This window comes from Dermatophagoides farinae, chromosome 1 (assembly GCF_024713945.1).
Source record: "Dermatophagoides farinae isolate YC_2012a chromosome 1, ASM2471394v1, whole genome shotgun sequence".
Taxonomy (NCBI): Eukaryota; Metazoa; Arthropoda; class Arachnida; order Sarcoptiformes; family Pyroglyphidae; genus Dermatophagoides; species Dermatophagoides farinae.
Genome location: NC_134677.1, coordinates 140,902 through 158,529, shown reverse-complemented (window position 1 = coordinate 158,529; position 17,628 = coordinate 140,902). Strand labels below are relative to the sequence as shown.

The following is a 17,628-nucleotide window of genomic DNA, read 5'->3' as shown; positions in this document are numbered from 1 at the left end:
TGAAATGATCAAAATCAGCTGTATCGTTTATGAAACGAAATGTTTTAACGCGCCAAAAGCTCTATGAAATGAAATGAGCACATTTGTTAGATTGAATCATTTCTCATCGAATATTCACACAAACACAAAAATGTCAAAAACTCAAAAAACGATAACAAACTTTTTCAAACGTAAAGTTATCGACGACGATGAATCGAATTGTAAAAAGGTATGACAAAAAAGTTTTTTCTTTGATTTTGTTTTTGAAAAAATTTTCCTTTTTCTTAACAAAAAGCCATGCACCGATGTTGGAGGTGACAAACTTGTTTTGCGACCACAACATGATAATTTAAAGATCGTGCAAAGCAATAACAACAGTCGTCGTGTTGCCAGTGGATACATATCCGCGAAATGGTATCAGAGTTTCGAACAAGAATTTCATAAATCATATTTTAAAAATTTGGAAAAATTCATTACGAATGAACGGAATTCTCACACTATTTATCCACCAGAAAATCAAGTATTCAGCTGGTCATTTCATTGTGATATTGATAATGTTAAAGTGATCATTTTGGGCCAGGATCCATATCATGGCCCTAAACAAGCTAATGGTCTGGCATTCAGTGTTGAAAGAGATGTTGCTAAACCACCGAGGTATGATGGTGATGATTAAATTTTCATAAAATAATCCTCTCTTTTTTCTTAGCTTAATTAATATTTTCAAAGAAATCAAAAATGAATATCCCGAATTCATAATACCCGCGCATGGTGATCTAAAACAATGGTCAAGTCAAGGTGTACTGCTGTTGAATGCATCACTTACTGTACGTGCAAATCAAGCAAATTCACATTCAAATCATGGCTGGGAACAATTTACCGATTCGATAATCAAATATCTGAATCAAAATTATTCAAATCGTGTTTTTATGCTTTGGGGTAATTATGCACAGAAAAAAGGTGCTGTAATCGATTCGAAGAAACATTTAGTACTGAAATCTGTACATCCAAGCCCATTATCAGTAATGCGTGGATTTTTTGGTTGTGGACATTTTAAACAGGCCAATGATTATCTAATCAAGCATGGCATTAAACCTATTGATTGGACTAAATTAGATTGATTGATTAATTGACAAAAAACACACAAATCAATTACTTTTATTAATTGAAATCACACACGTAACACACACAAATGGACTTGAAATAAAAAAAAAATTGCAACAAAAATCTCACTATAATTTTTTCCCTTAATTAATTACCATCTAATATAACGTCTTTTGATCTAAAAAAAATTCAAATTAAAAAAAAAGAAACGATGAACGAAACAACAACAATTTGCACACAAATCTATCCTAATTGTAATCTTCATCGCATGGTTCACATATCACCGAAAATTCCGGCAAATGTTTTACGTAAATTTCTCATTGTATCATCCACTTCTTCTTTAATTTCACCGATTGTTGTCTGCGAATCACGCTTATTTAATGGCGGTGGCTGTTTTGTCATCTGTTCATTTTCATCATTATTGATGGCGTTTGGATTGAATGAACTTGCAAATGGATTGGTCGGATTTTCATTGATTGTCTTTGTTGTTGATGTTGTTGTAGCAACAGAAGAAGGAACTGTATTTGAGGAGTGCGTGGATGATGATGATGGTGGCGGTGGTGGTGGTTTAAATGGTGGATTTGCTGCAACTGATGACGATGTTGGTGGTGGAGGTTTAGGCGGTAATGGTCGATTACCCGAAGATGGAGGAAAAGAGGAATCTTTTGAGCTTCTACGATTCATAATTGGCGGCGGAACAGCTGCTGACGTTGGTTGATTCATTGATGTAATCGATGATCGTTTTGATTGTTGTTCAATCGATTCTGGTTCATTAGCCGAGATGCTAGCTCGGGATTGTTGTTTGCTATGTGTTTGAATGGAAAAAAATTCATTAATTTTACAATCAACCAATCAATGAGAATAATTTACATTAGAATATTTTTGCAAATAGCATTCATCCGCTGTATGATTAATTCCACGATATTTTTACGATCCTCTTCCTGGGTATCGCCCAACAATGCCATATCTGATCCACGTACTTTGAAAATAAATTCCCGGCCATCTTTACCAATAACACCTTCTAATGAACAGATATCTAGCCCGCCGAATAAGTCGGAAACATCATCAATCCATTTTCGATAACGATCATTAAATGGTATCGGTTCCAATAAAGCGGATCCAATATTTGCTTTCCAATTTCCAGATACTGATTTTCGTCTAATCATCATCCGAACAAAAAAAAATATTAAATTACAACGAAAACGAATTGGAATAAAAATGATTCTTACGTGAATGCCTTATAATTTGTTCCAATTTTCTGCAGATTAAAATCGCATTTAGCATCGATGAATGGCTCAATAGTACAATATTTATTGGTGATCATTAAAACGCTTCGTATATCTTGATATTGGTTAATATTTTCTACTTTAACTTTTCCTAAGCCAGAACTTGATGATCCAATTTTAACGACACATGGTAATTTTGGTACACCACTCTATTGACCCATGATCAAACAGGACAAAAACAATTATAATTGGAAGAAGAAATGAATGAAATTTCATAAAACTAACTGAATCTTTATATTTTTGAAAGAACGTTTGTTCAATCAATGGAAATGATTCTTTTCCTTGTTTTCGTTGTATGGCTAATAGATTGGCAAACTTTTTAAATTGGAAAACAACAAATAAATCATTAGACAAAACTTTTCAATTGATTGATTGAACACTTACCACCCAAGCTTTATCTTGAAAATTATAGAAACTTTGCAATGAATTAATTGATGGTATTAGGCCATATTTCAAACCGACAATAATGTCACTATAATTTTGATTACCATCTTGTTGAATATGTTGACGAATCAATACGAAATCTGGTCGAAATGTTCGTGCGATTCGAAAACCATTGCGATCAACAGTATAAATGGTGACCAGGGCACCAAGTTCGGAATCGGATGATAGATTTATATCTTTAAATTCAGCCTGTTCAACTTTAATGTCCCAATCACCAATCAAACGTCTTCCACGAAAATATTTGGACCAATCAACAAGATGATCATCAATAATTAATAAGATTTTATGTCGATCTTTTATTACGGCAGCCACCTGTGATGTGGCTGCGCGTGCAATTTGTTGTACAGTATTCGTCACAATATTACTTCCTGTCAGTGATGTTGCTCTCGACAATAGACCGCTAACACCTCTTGCTGATGGCACATTTGTTACATTTGTTGCTGTTGAATGTGGCGAAACTGGTGCACTAGTGATATTTGATGATTTAAAATTCAATATCATTCCTGTGTTTGGATCAACATTTGATGTTGATGATCGTAGTGGTGACTGATTTTGGTTGATACCACTATTAGATTGATATCGTGGTTGAGTCCTTGTTGTTGTTCGATCATTGCCAAATGGCCTATTTGATGGTATTTCCTATGTTTTAAAAAACAGATTAATTTTAAACAAAAAAAAAATTAATGGTCTGGCTAACCTGATCATCATCATGACCTTCGCCTTGTAGGTCACCGGATGAGAAACGCCTCTTTAAAAATGTTGTGGTCGAGGCGAAACCTTGGCGAAATGTTGTAAATGAAATTTTGAATGATTTTGTATGAGCAAATCAATATTTTGAAACGATGATGGTGAAGAACTGGTGATTTCAAGAAAAAATTTCTCAAATTAATAAAATAAGACGAAAACAAACAATTGCAAAAATTTTTGAAACTTTTTCTTTTCCTCAATCGATTCGACACACACACACCCACACTGAAAAAACAAACAAGGCCCATTTAACACTATAGTGGATGTCTGTTTTTTCTTTTTTGGTGTTCCTTGTTCGATCCATCCATTTTTTTCTTGCATTTCTTTCTTCCTCTGATATTCTTGCTGAAATAGAAAAATGAAACAGAAAAAGACTAGAATAACGCGCTTGCGTTTTTAGAAAGAATTTTTCGTGTCTCAGAAAAATCGAATGATCTCATTCTCTGTGTGTGTGTGTGTGTGTGTGGATCAAATTCATCCCGAGGTTGATCATGGATCTTTTTTTGCTATACAATTTTCTGTGTGTGCGAAATTGACATTTACAAAAATCATGATTTTTTCGAAAAAAAATAAAGATTACGTACTATATGAATGGTTATTTTCAATTTTTATTCTTAAAATCTAAAATTAGAATCACAGAGAGAAAAGTGAACAGGGTAAACTGCAAGATTGAGTGCTAAAAACCCTCCAAATTTGCAGGTTACTATCCATGCTCACAGGCTACGCTTCTTATTATGAGGTTACGCTGCTTCTTTGCAATGTAAACTGCATACTTGCAGGTTATTTTGCAGGCTAAACTGCAAAGTTGCGGGTTATTTTGCAGGCTAAACTGCAAAGTTGCATATTAACCTCCACCAAAGAATGGTAAATACACTTTCTAATTGGAGCTTAACCTCCAATTTTGAATTTCATTTTTAATCAAATTTAGAATTTAATTGATAAATTGATAAATTCTAAAAAATAAATTTTTAAATCATGAAATATCAAAATATCACTTCACAAATGAATAACAAACAACCCATTATGGGAATAATCTCTGATTCATTCATTTTCAATGTAATTTTACAATTTTATGATTGTTGTTGTTTTAGTTGCCAAATATTATCGGATATTTTTTGTTTTTTTTTTGAGTTTTTATTCGTAATTTTAAAGTTATGATTTATCTCGTAAAAGAATTCACCTACATCACAATTAATCTTCAAAAAAGAAAAAATAAAAGATCTATCTGGTTGAACAATCGTTTGCAAATGATCATGGTAATACACATATAACCATTTTCATAAAAATTCTGATATTTATTGCATCGATGGTGAGGAACTGTTCAATTGGTTATGAAAATGACTTACAAGAATGCAAAAAACTATTGAAACGTTGAATGCTGATAATTTTATATGATAATTAAACAAAGAGTGCTCTCAAGTAACATCAAGTAATCTATCTTTGGAAACTAGCTGCGTGGCAGTAAATTACAAATGAGATGACCGAGTACAAAAATCATTTTAAAAAAATTTGATCTATTAGAGAACAATTTTTCCAACATGAAGAGTTTTCAAAACAAAATCAAAAATGAATTGACAAATCAATTCAACGAATCAATGGATCAATTCAACACTAAGAATCAATTGATGGAAAAAAAATCTTTTGCCACAGCTTTATTTGAAACTAAAAAATACAATGTTCCAACTGAACATCTTTGTATCATAAAGTCAAATTCGTGAAAAACATTCACCCTATGTTTACCAAAAAAGATCTGCCTGATATGATTTTAAACCAAAATGATGAAATTCGTCAAGTAATTGATGATCCAAAGGAATTGTTCAAAATTATATTTGTTAAAAATGATTGAAACATGCAATTGCCCTGGCTACACCGAATTGTGGTAATTGTGAATAAGCAATGAAAAAATCTTTATTGATTACAATGTCTATACTATTGCAAATTATGTCTCAGTTACCCAATGCTATTGATGCCTTTGTTTTGGAAAAAAATGATTTTAAAAATGAACAAGTGTGTGTCAAATGAGTTGGCCCAAATCATTTTAGTGCTAAATGTCTTCAATCGTCATTCTCTTGCATAAATTGTAAATGGAAGAATCCATCAAAACTAATGGGTAGCAACGAATCATAATGCATTAAGCAAATCATGTCCAACTAATTGTGTTTTAACAAATAATATGAAAAAATGAATCGTTTATGGAAATAATTTCAAGATTGCAATTTTTCAGATTAAATAATTATTTTTAATTGGTTTTTCATTGTATATTATAGATTATCAATAATATAGATAGATAAATGATTAAATAATTCAATAATTTGTAACAGTCGTTTTATATAATTCCCGGTCTGGTCGGGTATCCGGGCTTCTGAAGGGGATATTTTCTGTTTACGAAGTTTATCCATCCTAATTTAAAAAGAAAAAATTGTCTAAGTTCGCGCCAACAAATTTTCCAAACTATCATGTTTGTCACAACCAAGTTAATATTGTTGGCTCAGTTGCAAGCTAATCGAATGGTCATCATTATGGCCTCGAGACATTTTACCCTTTCACCTTTCAAAATGTAAGCTATGCTCCACCTTGTAAAATGGTTGTTTAACTTTAACAGTTCATTTTGATGGTTATCAAAATGAACAAACATGCTTGCAAGCATTTTGCTTGACTGTTGGAAAAAATATTTTACACTTGGTCTTTGTGCAAAAATGCTCGTTTTTTTTCTCAAGCTTCGTCACTCGTCTTGTTCATTTTTTCATTGCTGATTTCGGACAATTTTTGGTCAAATGATCATGAAATTCTCAATTTTATCGGGTTATAATGATTATTTGGTACTGACTTTGTTCCATCACAAATGTTAACCAATATTTCGGGTATGTCTCATTTTATGATATTTCACTAACTTTCCATTTCTAGTTTTACTGATTTCTCATTGACATGAGAAAAATTCATAGCTATTTGGTAAGTTTGGTTATTATACTTGATAACGTTATGTTTTTTTAGGTTTGTTTCTGAAATTCGATTTTTCATCATGTTAGATATTGATTTGGCGGTTTCAGTCTTCAGTGGCATCAGATTCAAGAAATGCTCGGTAATGTTCAACTTTAAGTTAGGAATAGGATAGGATAGGCTAGGTTTAGGAACATGATCTGAGCTTTTTCCTATTGGATTTGATGCTAGTTGAAGTTTTGAAACCAATGAAGCAATTGACAAACATGATTAATTTTCGAAGATTCACGAAATGAAACACATAGTTGAAAGTGGTAATGGTAAGCAAATGAATGAATTGATTGACCGAAAAAACTAATATTTATTTCCATTTAGGTGAACATTTTGGAAATTGAATCTGGAATCAAGCCAGTTGGAGAAATCAGAGATCATGGTATGTAAATTGTTCAATTGATTACCCAAACTAACAACTATTTTCTTGACTCGTTTTCTAGATTCATTTTGGAAAAGGACAACGGAATGCACATTACGATAGATTTTTATTTACATGGTATGTGATTCTTGAAGGAAATGATTGAAATAACTAACGAATTTCTTTATTTAAGATCGACAACTAGTCTTGGATCATAAAGATTGGATTGGCGAACATATGCTCATGGTCATTGGTTAATTTATAAATGGATCAATATGGACAAGACGAAAATTGGATCGTATAATTTGGTTTTTTAATTATTGTCATCATTGCTTTATTAATTTGGAAAAAAAATTTTAATCCTAATATGGGGGTAAAATTAATGAAGTGAATGGGGGGCAAATGACTTCAAATTTGGAGGGTAAACTGCAGGGTTAACAAAACTTCAAATTTGGAGGGTATATATGGTGAAGCGTTCATATACAATGTTACATAAGCTGCAAGTTTGCAGGGTAAACTTCAGGGTAACCAAAAATGCAAATTTGAAGTTTAAGTTACATTGTATATGAACGGCCCCTTCATTGCAGGGTAAACTGCAAATTTACATTTTTGGTTACCATGCTTACTTTTGGCTCTGTGAACCCTTGATTTCATCATCATTAATTTAACTTTTGAGTGATCGGGTTTTTCTGTTTTTCATCTTTAAATCGTTTAAAGCGAGAAATTGGTTCAATGGAAATTAGTCCAGATACAAAGAAAATGATCGAAGAGAAACGCAAGCAAGCACAAGAACGATATTATCGTCAATTGGAAATGAAACGTAAAGTGAATGAAGAGAATAAAATGAATAATACGATTCATCATACATCGAAATATTTTTGTACCGAACGTAAATCGACAAATGTCATGGCAAATTCAAATCAATCGAGTGGTAATTCTTCACCTATGAAACAGCCGAATTCCTTCACAAAGATAAGTGATCGAAATGAAATAAAACAAAATACGGTTAAACCACCATCATCATCAGTTTCATCATCGATGCCTGCCAAAACAGTGATCAAAAAAACAATGTCTTTGTACCTCTTGGATAATTTACGTTTTATGGTGCGTGTTGATTATGAAGAAGAATTCATCAAGAAATTTAGAAACTATGAAGGACGACAATATGATCCAGTGAAAAAATCATGGTCATTTCCACTTAAAGAATTCGAACGATTTATGGCTGATATGAAAGAATTGAAGAAACAAAATTTTGATATAAGTTTCGACAAAAATATTCCTCAATCCTTGACCAAAAAATTACTCGAATATAATAATATACACAACGTGAAAATTGATTTATCCGAAAGATTAGAATCGGATTTTTATAATAAACTTTATCCATATCAACGTGAAGGTATTATATTCGGCATAAAACGTGGTGGAAAATTGTTGATTGCTGATGACATGGGTCTTGGTAAAACAATACAAGCAATCGGATTGGCCAAGTGGTTCCGTGATGATTGGCCATTGATAATCATTTGTCCATCATCATTGCGATATCAATGGAAAGTGAAAATATTGGAATATTCACCAGATATTAATGAAAAAGATATTTTCGTTGCAACGACAAGTAAAGATTTACTTCCATGTGTTCCAATCACAATTACTAGTTATGATTTAATGGTACGTATGAAAGATCGTTTAACAATTGGTGCGAATCGATTTTATCGAATGATTATAATGGATGAATCACATTATATTAAAACGGATGAATCACAAAGAACAATGGTTGCACGTGAAATTGCACGTTCATGTCAACGAATCATTCTTTTGTCGGGAACACCGGCTCTTTCTCGTCCAATTGGTAATTTTGTTTAATTTATTTGTGAAATAATTTTTAAAAATTCCAATTTTTTCTTTAGAACTATTCCCACAAATTAATCTAATTGCCCGAGATATTTTCCCATGCAAACATTCATTCGGTGTTCGTTATTGTAACGCTAAACAAAGAACATTTTTTGCAAATGGCAGACCAAAAACCGTTTGGGATTATAAAGGTGCAGATAATTTGGATGAATTACGCATCATTCTAGAGAATACAATCATGATACGTAGACTAAAAAACAATGTCTTGAGTGAGCTGCCCACCAAAAGACGTGAAATGGTTTGAATTTTTTTTTCTGAAAAATTTCCTTTATTTTTTAAATTTGTTTTTTGACAGTTTTCTTTACCAATGGATCATTTGTCAGCACTTGAACGTGCCCAATTGAATTCTTATATGGTGATGATGAAGAAATCCAAAATTTATAACGATAAAAGACATATTATAATGGAATGTTTTCAAAAATCGGCCGAAAAAAAAATTACTGCTGTGATGAAATATTTAGCCGAACTGTTAGAAAAGGATATCAAATTAATCTGTTTTTGTCACCATATGGTCATGATGAATGGCGTGGAACAAATGTTACGAAAAAAACGTGTCAATTTCATCCGTATTGATGGTAGCACACCGGCAAAAGATCGACAGGAAGCGTGTAATGTATTTCAAAGTGAAGCAAAATATAAAGTGGCCTTACTCAGTCTAACGGCATGTGCTACTGGATTAAATTTGACGGCAGCATCAATGGTCATATTTACTGAATTATTTTGGACCCCAGGAATATTGGCACAAGCTGAAGATCGTGCACATCGTATTGGACAATCCAATGCTGTACGTGTCATTTATCTGGTGGCTAAAGGTACAATTGATGAAAAACTGTGGCCATTATTGTGTAAAAAATTGGAAATCTTGAACAAAACTGGCCTAAGCCGTGATACGTATGATGGTACCTTTAATCCACTTGCAGCTAATGAAGATCAATTATTATTGACAGATTTTTTCAGTTATTTGGATCAAGATACTGAGGATAATAAGGATGGTGGAAACATTCACAAAAATCAACAACCAACAACAGAATAATTGAATCTGTATTCCAATTCATTACGAATTTTGAGTTTTTTTCTTTTTTTCACATTTTCAAAAATTAATGTTGGCCTTTTTTTTAAAAAAATTTGAATCTTTTTTAACTTTGATAAATATAAATGTCTTTAATGCGTATTTTTTTCTTTTCTAAAACTCATGTGTGGATTGCAATCTTTTTTGTTCATCATCATCATCATCGTCGTCGCCGTTTGGAGAAAAAAGTAATAATGACCTCGAAGAGTATAAAGTATAGTAGTTTTCCCCTTTGCATGAATTCGTGTGTATGATGAGCGTATAAATTCAAACAAGTTAACGTCGTATATATACCCCGCAATCACAAGCATCACCACTTTTTATATATGTAAAATATAGTGGAGGTGGCTTAATGATCACCACAACCATTCATTTATTGATTATCATCATCTTTTTTCTTCTATTTCAATTTTGTTTGGATAAATTTTTGTTTTTGAATAAAAAAATGATGATGGTCTATTTTGGTGAACGGGTTATTTATTGTTGTTGACATCATGATCCATGTAGAGAGTCCGCAAAAAAAAACATAGAAAGAGAAAAAAAGTGTCTGCGAGAGAGTGAAACTGAAAATTGCATCAAACAAAAAATGTTATAGATTCAAAGGTGGTAAATTATTATATCTCATCTATTTTAGATTTTTTCAACAAAAAAAAATGGTCAAATGTTGCATTCAAACATTGTGGCTGTTGTTTTTGTTTCCGATAGCTAGCGCGACCAGCTGACATTGTAGTTAATTGTTAACAATTGTTGTTGATTTTTGTTGCAACAATGATCATGTTGCGCATGTTGTTGTTGATTTTTTTTTTGTTTTTTTTTGTTGAATAGCGTCGCGTAAAATAGCTGGATAAAAAAATTAATCGTATTTTAAAATTTTTAAAAATTTTCTTTCACAACTTCAATTTAATCAAGCAAGCTATAAAATAATTTGTCAATAAATCAAATTTTTTTTTGTTAAAGCTACAATATAATCAAGCCATAGCCTAACGTAATCAGAATAATCGTCTGCAATTCATACTTGTAACAATAAAATTGTCGAATGTTTATGTATTATCTAAAATTATTGTGTTGAATGATGATTGAAAAAATTATTGTGACCATTACCATCTATTTATTTTTTTCAATATGTCAAATGACTGCGCGTGTTTTTCGTGTGTGTCATGTGTGTTTAGAATGGATACATAAAAATTATCATTCAAAATAGAGTCGACTCAAATCGAAGCTTCCTTTTTCAAAAAGTTATACTCCCTTTCTCTACATCGTATTTTGTTATCGTCGTCGTTGTCGTCGTAATAAACACATTCGATTGAGATGGATACACAGGATCTCGTTTTTTTTTCATTTCAACCACGAACCAACCAACCAACCAACCACCACAATATATACATTTTTGATGATTTTTTCAACATTCACAATTGATTTGGTATTTGTATCACACACACACACATCAAATTGCGTTTCCACCACTATTTCTCGTTCTCACCATTCATTCATTTGCTTTTTGTGCTTTAAAAGTCTGATTTTTTTCGTTCATTTGTTTCACCATCATTAAAGAAGAATAAAGTTTGTCTTCTGTCCAGGCTAATGTACCACTTCTACTGCTATTTGCTGCTATGAATTCTATCAAATTTTCATCATCGCACACACACGCTCACACAAATATATAGAAAACATTTAAACCAATTTCAACTATATCGACAATAGAGAGAAAGACTGCCTTTACTTACTATTTTGTGTCCATAAATATAATTCTTTTTTTTGGACAAATTCTCTCACTCGATCGAATAGAAAAAAACTAATTTCATTTCGTTTCTCTTACGCGACGTCTGTCTTTCGCTGTTGTATGTTTGTGTGTGTGTGTGTGTGTGTGTGTATGTATGTTTTTCTTATCCTCGATGACTCTAACACCAACAACAACAACAACAACATAGCTTATTTTTTCTTCTTTCTCTACTTTTTTCTTTCGTTCAAACACTATACATATACAGCAGAGAAAACAAAGATATTCAACAACGAAAAAAATTATCATCATCATCATTTTTTCTATAACTAAACATTTGGTCAAATATGATTATAATATATTCAGACTAAGCAAAAGAAAAAGATTCTTTTTCTCTTTTTTTTGTTGATCCTTGGGATGTGTATGATCATCGTGAAAAAAGAAAGAAATAAAGAATACGACAACAAAATTCTTTCTTTAAAAAGAACAACAGAATTTACACAAATACAGTGTGTGTTTGAATGAGTGAGTGAGCCAAACAGAGAATTCAAGATCATTTGTAACGGATAAAGAGAGAAGTGGTGTTTTTTGTTTGTGTGGATCATCATCATCATCACCTGATTGATTGATCACATTTTTTGTTGTGTGTGTGTGTGTGTCCAGAGATAATAAAATAAGCCTTTTTTCCCATTTCATCATCATCAGAATGTAAGTTTTGTTCTTTTGAATTAATCGATTCTGAAGATTTTTTTTTTTTTGGAATTTGATCTAATCGATTATATTTCATTAGATTTCTATTATAATCATCATCATCATTAGAAGATGTCTTCACCATCGGCTGGAAAACGTCGTATGGATACGGACGTTCTAAAATTGTATGTTTGTTTGTTTAATCTTTAGATTTTGTTGTTTGTCTAAATTTTCTTTTTTTGTTGCATCATTTTTTTTTAGAATCGAATCCAAACATGAAGTAACAATTCTAGGTGGCCTAAATGAATTTTGTGTCAAATTTTTTGGTCCAAAAGGAAGTAAGAGAATTTTAATTTCTTTCATGTTTGTTGATGATTAATCAGATAATTTTCTTCTTTAGCATCATATGAAGGTGGCGTTTGGAAAGTTCGTGTTGATTTACCTGAAAAATATCCATTCAAATCGCCATCGATTGGATTTATGAATAAAATATTCCATCCAAATATTGATGAAGTGTATGTATTATGTATTTCACATGTGGATTATAATAAACAAACAATTCTTTCTCTGTCTTTTTAGTTCGGGCACCGTATGCCTGGATGTCATTAATCAAGCATGGACAGCATTATATGATCTATCCAATATATTTGAATCTTTTTTACCTCAATTATTAACCTATCCGAATCCAATCGATCCATTGAATGGTGATGCAGCAGCCATGTATCTACATAAACCAGAAGAATATAAAAGAAAAGTTAGAGGCAAGTTTTGGTTATTTTTTTTGTATTTGAAAAAAAGTTGCCAATCATTTGGTTTTTTTTTATTATCAAAAACCAAATAGATTATGTTAAAAAATATGCGACAGAAGATGCATTACGTGAACAGGAAGAAGAATCTGATTCAAGTGAAAGCACAATGAGTGATTTTAGTGATGATGAAACCAAAGATATGGAACTTTAACACTTTATTTCCATCATCATCACCATTATCATCATTATAATCATCATCATAGAAGAAAATGTTTGAAACACATACAGAATCAAACAGAATTTATCCCAATCTAATACCCAATCAATTTATAATAATCAGCTTCATTGCATGATTTATTCATTTTCTTTTTCTTTTTAAATAATAATTTGTTAAATATTCATATGTTTATCGATTTATCATTCGTTTTATTATAATAATTCGTTATTTTTTCCTTTCTCTCTCTCTATGTCAGTTGCTCTCGAAACCACAAACACAAACACTCAAACAATATATACACTGTCTTTGTTTTGTTTTATTTTATTTTTTTTCGTTGTTGTCTGTTGTTGTTGTTGTTGTCAATTTCAGCAATTACATCGACAACGAAAACAACAACAATTCTGTATGGTTCAAATTTTTTTTTCAATTACAACACAAACACACACCTACACCTACCTACTTCCTAATTTTGTATAAATTTTACATATTCCTCTCTCTTTTTCTCTGTTTGTTTGTTAGTTGATGATGATGATGGTGTGGTGGTGGTGGTGTCGATGTTGGTGTATTAGTCTGGAGGGTATATAGTAAACTGTTTTTTATTTGCAATTTTGTCAACCACAACACACAATTAACACATCAAACGATGAAACAACACAACAGCAACAATATATCGAATCCATCTCGCGAAAGGGTGTCGTCTGAATCCAGTGTTTGTTTTTTTTTTTCTCTCTCTCTATATACTACACATTTTTTCAAATTGGTCTCTCATTATAATCATCATCAGCATCATAATTCAATTTCCTTCATCATCATCATCATCATCGTCATCAACAATTATATTGGCCATTAATCATAATAATCATCATTTCATTTCAACGAAAAAAAATCAATAATCATTCGATGATCTTTTTTTTCTTTCTCTGTTTTTTTTGGTCGCAATAATGCCAACAGTCTTTTCAATTTTCTTCTTCTGATGCATGCTGTTGATGTTGTTTGTTTGCTCTTCGATAATGATGAGATAGCCAAGTTTTTTTTTACACACAAAAACAAATAAACCACATGATGATGTATGATTTGATTTGTATACAATTTGTATTTCCTTGATCGTAGTGGAATATTTTCGTTCTGGGAAACACACACATACACACACAAATTTATATCAGAAGAATCAAGAAATTAAAACATCAGGATCAACAATTAAAATCAATTGACGATTTGAATGGATGATTTACACACCATTGTCAAAAAATATGCGAAACGAAAAAACAAAACAAAACAAAAAAATCATCATCCAACCAACTGACAATTAGCATACCAATCAATCAATATATTCGACTAATCGATTTTTTTAGGCTAGGTTAATAATAATAATTTTTTAAACTAATTTTTTTTTATTTTCATATTCTGTTTGTTTTTTTTCTTTCTGTTTTGTTCACTTTTATCCCTTTCTCCACCACGAACCAACATTTTATCCACGTTCGTTCAATATTATATTTTCGTATCCGATTGAGTTCACGATATTTTTTTTCGTTTATTCTATTGTTTTATTATTCCTATTTAATAACCACAATTTTTTTCGATGATGATGATGATTGTAATTTTTTTTTCTGTGTGTGTGTGTGAATGTTTCAACAAAATTCAAGTGAAAAATGTGAACAAAAAAGAACTATCTCGAATGGTTTATTTGTTTGTTGCATCGATAGATGGATGAATGAAAAACAAAAAAAAAATTATATCGAACATCATGACAAAAACAACATCACAACATCTGCATCATATATATTTTGATTGATATATATAACATATTAATAATAATAAAAATGCATCTATATTATATTGAAAAAAAAGTTTAATTTTAATCGAAATTGACCATCATCATGAGAGGATGGACTCGAAATGCAAATTTTCGTTTTGTTTTTGATAAATAAAATAACCAATAACCAATGTGTTTTGGATATAATTCATTCGAATTTTTTAAATTATTCAAATCTAACGCCATCTAGTGTAGGTTACTCGGCACTATTGAGTCAATGTTATAATTTTTCTATTTTCTCAGCTGTAGAAACTGAATGAATGAATGAATTCTTTCACACAAATCGCAAATTAATGTTCTGCTAAAATGGCGAATGTAATCAAAAAGGTTCGGTTAAATTTTTATTTGTTTCATCATTTCAATTTTGTAATTTTTATTTGCAGACTACTCGGCTTACTGGACTAAAAGTTTTGAAGAATCCAAGAGAGGTGACCTTTTTTTTGGAATTCTGTTCACTTACTAATGATTCACATTCTAAAATTAGGAACTAATTTCATGTTATAAAAATATCATCAAAGCTTTGAATGAAATGCCCGATAATGCTGCTTATAAACGATATACAATGGCCACCGTTAATCAACGATTAACGATTGTTCAGAACGTAATTTGTTTTTTTTTTGAATTTCAATTACAATTCAAAAATTTTTTTCTTAGGAAAATGACCCATCACATATTGAACAGAAAATTAAATGTGGCCAATGTGAAGAATTATTAATTCAGGCACAAAATGAATTATCATTAGCACGAAGATTTTTAGTGGAAAAACCATGGGAGCCATTGGCACGACAATCACCAGATAATCAATGGAAATGGCCCATATAATCATTTGGCAATTTAATAATTTGATCACTTTAATTCAATTTTAAAAAATAAAAATTAGCCTTTAATAACAGCAATTGGGCGTAATTTGATACATTTTTTACTGATGCCGGCAGCATGACAAGTATCGACAACATCAGTTACATTTTTATAAGATTCTGGTGCTTCTTCCATTACTAATTTTGGTGATGCTACACGAATCGATATACCTTTTGCAGCTAAATCATTCAGGACATCTTGATAATCAAGATTTCTTCTTGATTTTGCACGTGACAAGGCACGACCAGCACCGTGACATGTAGTGCCGAATGTTTCTTGCATTCCAGTTTCCGTCCCCGTTAATACATAGCTACATGTTCCCATTGTACCACCAATTAGAACAGGTTGTCCAGTGATCTAAAGACAAAGAAAATATGAAAAAAGTGAAATTTTAAAAAAATGTACATTCTCCTACCTGATAATCCACAGGAATCAATGGATGATGTGGTGGAAAAGCTCTTGTCGATCCTTTACGATGAACAAGTAATGTTTTGGGTTTATCATCCACCAAGTGTTGTTCCACTTTAGCAATATTATGTGAAACATCATAGATGAGATGCATATCTAAATCATCGGGTGTTGAATGAAAAGTTTTCGCGAAAGCTTGACGTGTCAAAAATGTCATTGAGCTACGATTGACCCAAGCAAAATTGGCAGCCGCCGCCATTGCTTTTAGATAATTTTGACCTTCCACAGAATTGATTCGTGCACATGCCAATTGTCGATCGTTCACTTTGATGTTATCTCGTTTCATTGCTTTTTCCATCTCCAATAGAGCATCGGTTGCAACTTGATGTCCAAAACCACGGCTACCACTGTGAATCATAACACAAATTTGTCCAATGGATTCAATGCCCATTTTTTCGGCATTATATTTATCAAAAATTTCATCCACCACTTGAATTTCAGCATAATGATTACCGGCACCTAATGTACCAAGTTGTGGTAATCCACGTTTTTTGCGCCTTCATCGATACTTTACTTGGATCAGCATTTAGCATACGACCATATTCTTCACAATGTTCTTTATCTTCGGCCCATGCATAACCTTCGCGCATTGACCAATCGACACCCATTTCTAAAGCTTCTTCTAAATCTTTAGCATTCATTGGAATAATACCTTTTGACCCGACACCCACAGGAATATGATCAAATAATGATTGTGCCAATTCTTCTTTAACAGGTTGGACATCTTTCTCGAATAAATTGGTTCGTAAAAGCCGTACACCACAATTGATATCGAAACCAACACCACCCGGAGAAACGATTGCTTCAGGATCATTCATATCGAATGCAGCCATATTACCTATGGCAAAACCATATCCAGAATGAATATCGGGCAAACCAATCGATTTCCCTATGATACCAGGCAATGCAGCAACATTGGCAATTTGTTTAACGCCGGGTAAAAAACCACCAAAACCTCCAGCACTACATGATGTTCGTAATTCTTCAAACATAAGTTTCTCCAAATGATCATTGACATAGAAAATTCCTTCCACCTTCATACCAGGTACAAATCCTTTTTTTATAGTCCAGCTATTGGAATTATTTCGAACCAAATATTCCAATTCTTCTTCATATGTTCGAGCCATTTTTTTCTTCTTTAATCAAATATAAAATAAAATTTGTTCAATTTGTACAATTCAATTTCTATCAATCAAACACAATCACTGTGAGAGATATTTTGAATAAACACAT

General features: G+C 31.8%; 6 protein-coding genes across 6 annotated transcripts; 4 read left to right on the top strand and 2 right to left on the bottom strand.

The window, feature by feature from the left end:
• Positions 1 to 2: 2 nt before the first annotated feature.
• Positions 3 to 1,203, top strand: LOC124492701 (uracil-DNA glycosylase-like). The gene is made up of 3 exons (XM_047055676.2): positions 3 to 208; positions 275 to 633; positions 686 to 1,203. The coding sequence occupies exons 1-3, from the start codon at positions 74 to 76 to the stop codon at positions 1,095 to 1,097; spliced, it is 906 nt and encodes a 301-aa protein (XP_046911632.2). The 5' UTR covers positions 3 to 73; the 3' UTR covers positions 1,098 to 1,203.
• Positions 1,106 to 4,083, bottom strand: Syn (synapsin). The gene is made up of 6 exons (XM_047055667.2): positions 3,508 to 4,083; positions 2,751 to 3,449; positions 2,592 to 2,681; positions 2,310 to 2,515; positions 1,951 to 2,238; positions 1,106 to 1,885 (listed from the first exon to the last, which is right to left on the bottom strand). The coding sequence occupies exons 2-6, from the start codon at positions 3,309 to 3,311 to the stop codon at positions 1,354 to 1,356; spliced, it is 1,677 nt and encodes a 558-aa protein (XP_046911623.2). The 5' UTR covers positions 3,312 to 3,449; positions 3,508 to 4,083; the 3' UTR covers positions 1,106 to 1,353.
• Positions 4,084 to 6,232: 2,149 nt separating this feature from the next.
• On the top strand, positions 6,233 to 10,003 carry LOC124492690 (SWI/SNF-related matrix-associated actin-dependent regulator of chromatin subfamily A-like protein 1). Its single transcript, XM_047055659.2, has 6 exons — positions 6,233 to 6,814; positions 6,870 to 6,927; positions 6,989 to 7,044; positions 7,100 to 8,752; positions 8,811 to 9,052; positions 9,110 to 10,003. Exons 4-6 carry the CDS (start codon positions 7,639 to 7,641, stop codon positions 9,845 to 9,847), a joined length of 2,094 nt encoding a protein of 697 aa, XP_046911615.2. The 5' UTR covers positions 6,233 to 6,814; positions 6,870 to 6,927; positions 6,989 to 7,044; positions 7,100 to 7,638; the 3' UTR covers positions 9,848 to 10,003.
• A 1,028-nt stretch (positions 10,004 to 11,031) lies between these two features.
• Positions 11,032 to 15,103, top strand: UbcE2H (ubiquitin conjugating enzyme E2H). The gene is made up of 6 exons (XM_047055683.2): positions 11,032 to 12,308; positions 12,391 to 12,475; positions 12,552 to 12,628; positions 12,691 to 12,805; positions 12,870 to 13,051; positions 13,132 to 15,103. The coding sequence occupies exons 2-6, from the start codon at positions 12,423 to 12,425 to the stop codon at positions 13,248 to 13,250; spliced, it is 546 nt and encodes a 181-aa protein (XP_046911639.1). The 5' UTR covers positions 11,032 to 12,308; positions 12,391 to 12,422; the 3' UTR covers positions 13,251 to 15,103.
• Positions 15,104 to 15,296: 193 nt separating this feature from the next.
• ND-13B (NADH dehydrogenase (ubiquinone) subunit ND-13B) lies at positions 15,297 to 15,965 on the top strand. Its single transcript, XM_047055687.1, has 4 exons — positions 15,297 to 15,396; positions 15,453 to 15,497; positions 15,554 to 15,670; positions 15,724 to 15,965. The coding sequence occupies exons 1-4, from the start codon at positions 15,376 to 15,378 to the stop codon at positions 15,889 to 15,891; spliced, it is 351 nt and encodes a 116-aa protein (XP_046911643.1). The 5' UTR covers positions 15,297 to 15,375; the 3' UTR covers positions 15,892 to 15,965.
• On the bottom strand, positions 15,903 to 17,601 carry RtcB (RtcB RNA ligase). Its single transcript, XM_047055665.2, is given in 3 exon segments — positions 15,903 to 16,284; positions 16,343 to 16,888; positions 16,890 to 17,601. Coding segments are annotated over 3 exon segments (1,518 nt in total). The 5' UTR covers positions 17,523 to 17,601; the 3' UTR covers positions 15,903 to 15,945.
• Positions 17,602 to 17,628: the final 27 nt, after the last annotated feature.

What these genes read in the sequence shown, in the direction of transcription:
- LOC124492701 (XM_047055676.2), top strand. Translation starts at nt 74, where the DNA reads ATGAGCACATTTGTTAGATTGAATCATTTCTCATCGAATATTCACACA. An exon ending in ATGAATCGAATTGTAAAAAG is followed by an intron (nt 209 to 274) that starts GTATGACAAAAA and finishes CTTAACAAAAAG; the next exon opens with CCATGCACCGATGTTGGAGG. An exon ending in GATGTTGCTAAACCACCGAG is followed by an intron (nt 634 to 685) that starts GTATGATGGTGA and finishes CTTTTTTCTTAG; the next exon opens with CTTAATTAATATTTTCAAAG.
- UbcE2H (XM_047055683.2), top strand. Translation starts at nt 12,423, where the DNA reads ATGTCTTCACCATCGGCTGGAAAACGTCGTATGGATACGGACGTTCTA. An exon ending in ATTTTTTGGTCCAAAAGGAA is followed by an intron (nt 12,629 to 12,690) that starts GTAAGAGAATTT and finishes TTTCTTCTTTAG; the next exon opens with CATCATATGAAGGTGGCGTT. An exon ending in CATCCAAATATTGATGAAGT is followed by an intron (nt 12,806 to 12,869) that starts GTATGTATTATG and finishes CTGTCTTTTTAG; the next exon opens with TTCGGGCACCGTATGCCTGG.
- ND-13B (XM_047055687.1), top strand. Translation starts at nt 15,376, where the DNA reads ATGGCGAATGTAATCAAAAAG. An exon ending in TGGCGAATGTAATCAAAAAG is followed by an intron (nt 15,397 to 15,452) that starts GTTCGGTTAAAT and finishes TTTTATTTGCAG; the next exon opens with ACTACTCGGCTTACTGGACT. An exon ending in TTTTGAAGAATCCAAGAGAG is followed by an intron (nt 15,498 to 15,553) that starts GTGACCTTTTTT and finishes TTCTAAAATTAG; the next exon opens with GAACTAATTTCATGTTATAA.
- LOC124492690 (XM_047055659.2), top strand. Translation starts at nt 7,639, where the DNA reads ATGGAAATTAGTCCAGATACAAAGAAAATGATCGAAGAGAAACGCAAG. An exon ending in GGCTCTTTCTCGTCCAATTG is followed by an intron (nt 8,753 to 8,810) that starts GTAATTTTGTTT and finishes TTTTTTCTTTAG; the next exon opens with AACTATTCCCACAAATTAAT. An exon ending in CCACCAAAAGACGTGAAATG is followed by an intron (nt 9,053 to 9,109) that starts GTTTGAATTTTT and finishes GTTTTTTGACAG; the next exon opens with TTTTCTTTACCAATGGATCA.
- Syn (XM_047055667.2), bottom strand. Translation starts at nt 3,311, where the DNA reads ATGATATTGAATTTTAAATCATCAAATATCACTAGTGCACCAGTTTCG. An exon ending in TTCAAGATAAAGCTTGGGTG is followed by an intron (nt 2,682 to 2,750) that starts GTAAGTGTTCAA and finishes CAATTTAAAAAG; the next exon opens with TTTGCCAATCTATTAGCCAT. An exon ending in ACAAATTATAAGGCATTCAC is followed by an intron (nt 2,239 to 2,309) that starts GTAAGAATCATT and finishes GATGATGATTAG; the next exon opens with ACGAAAATCAGTATCTGGAA.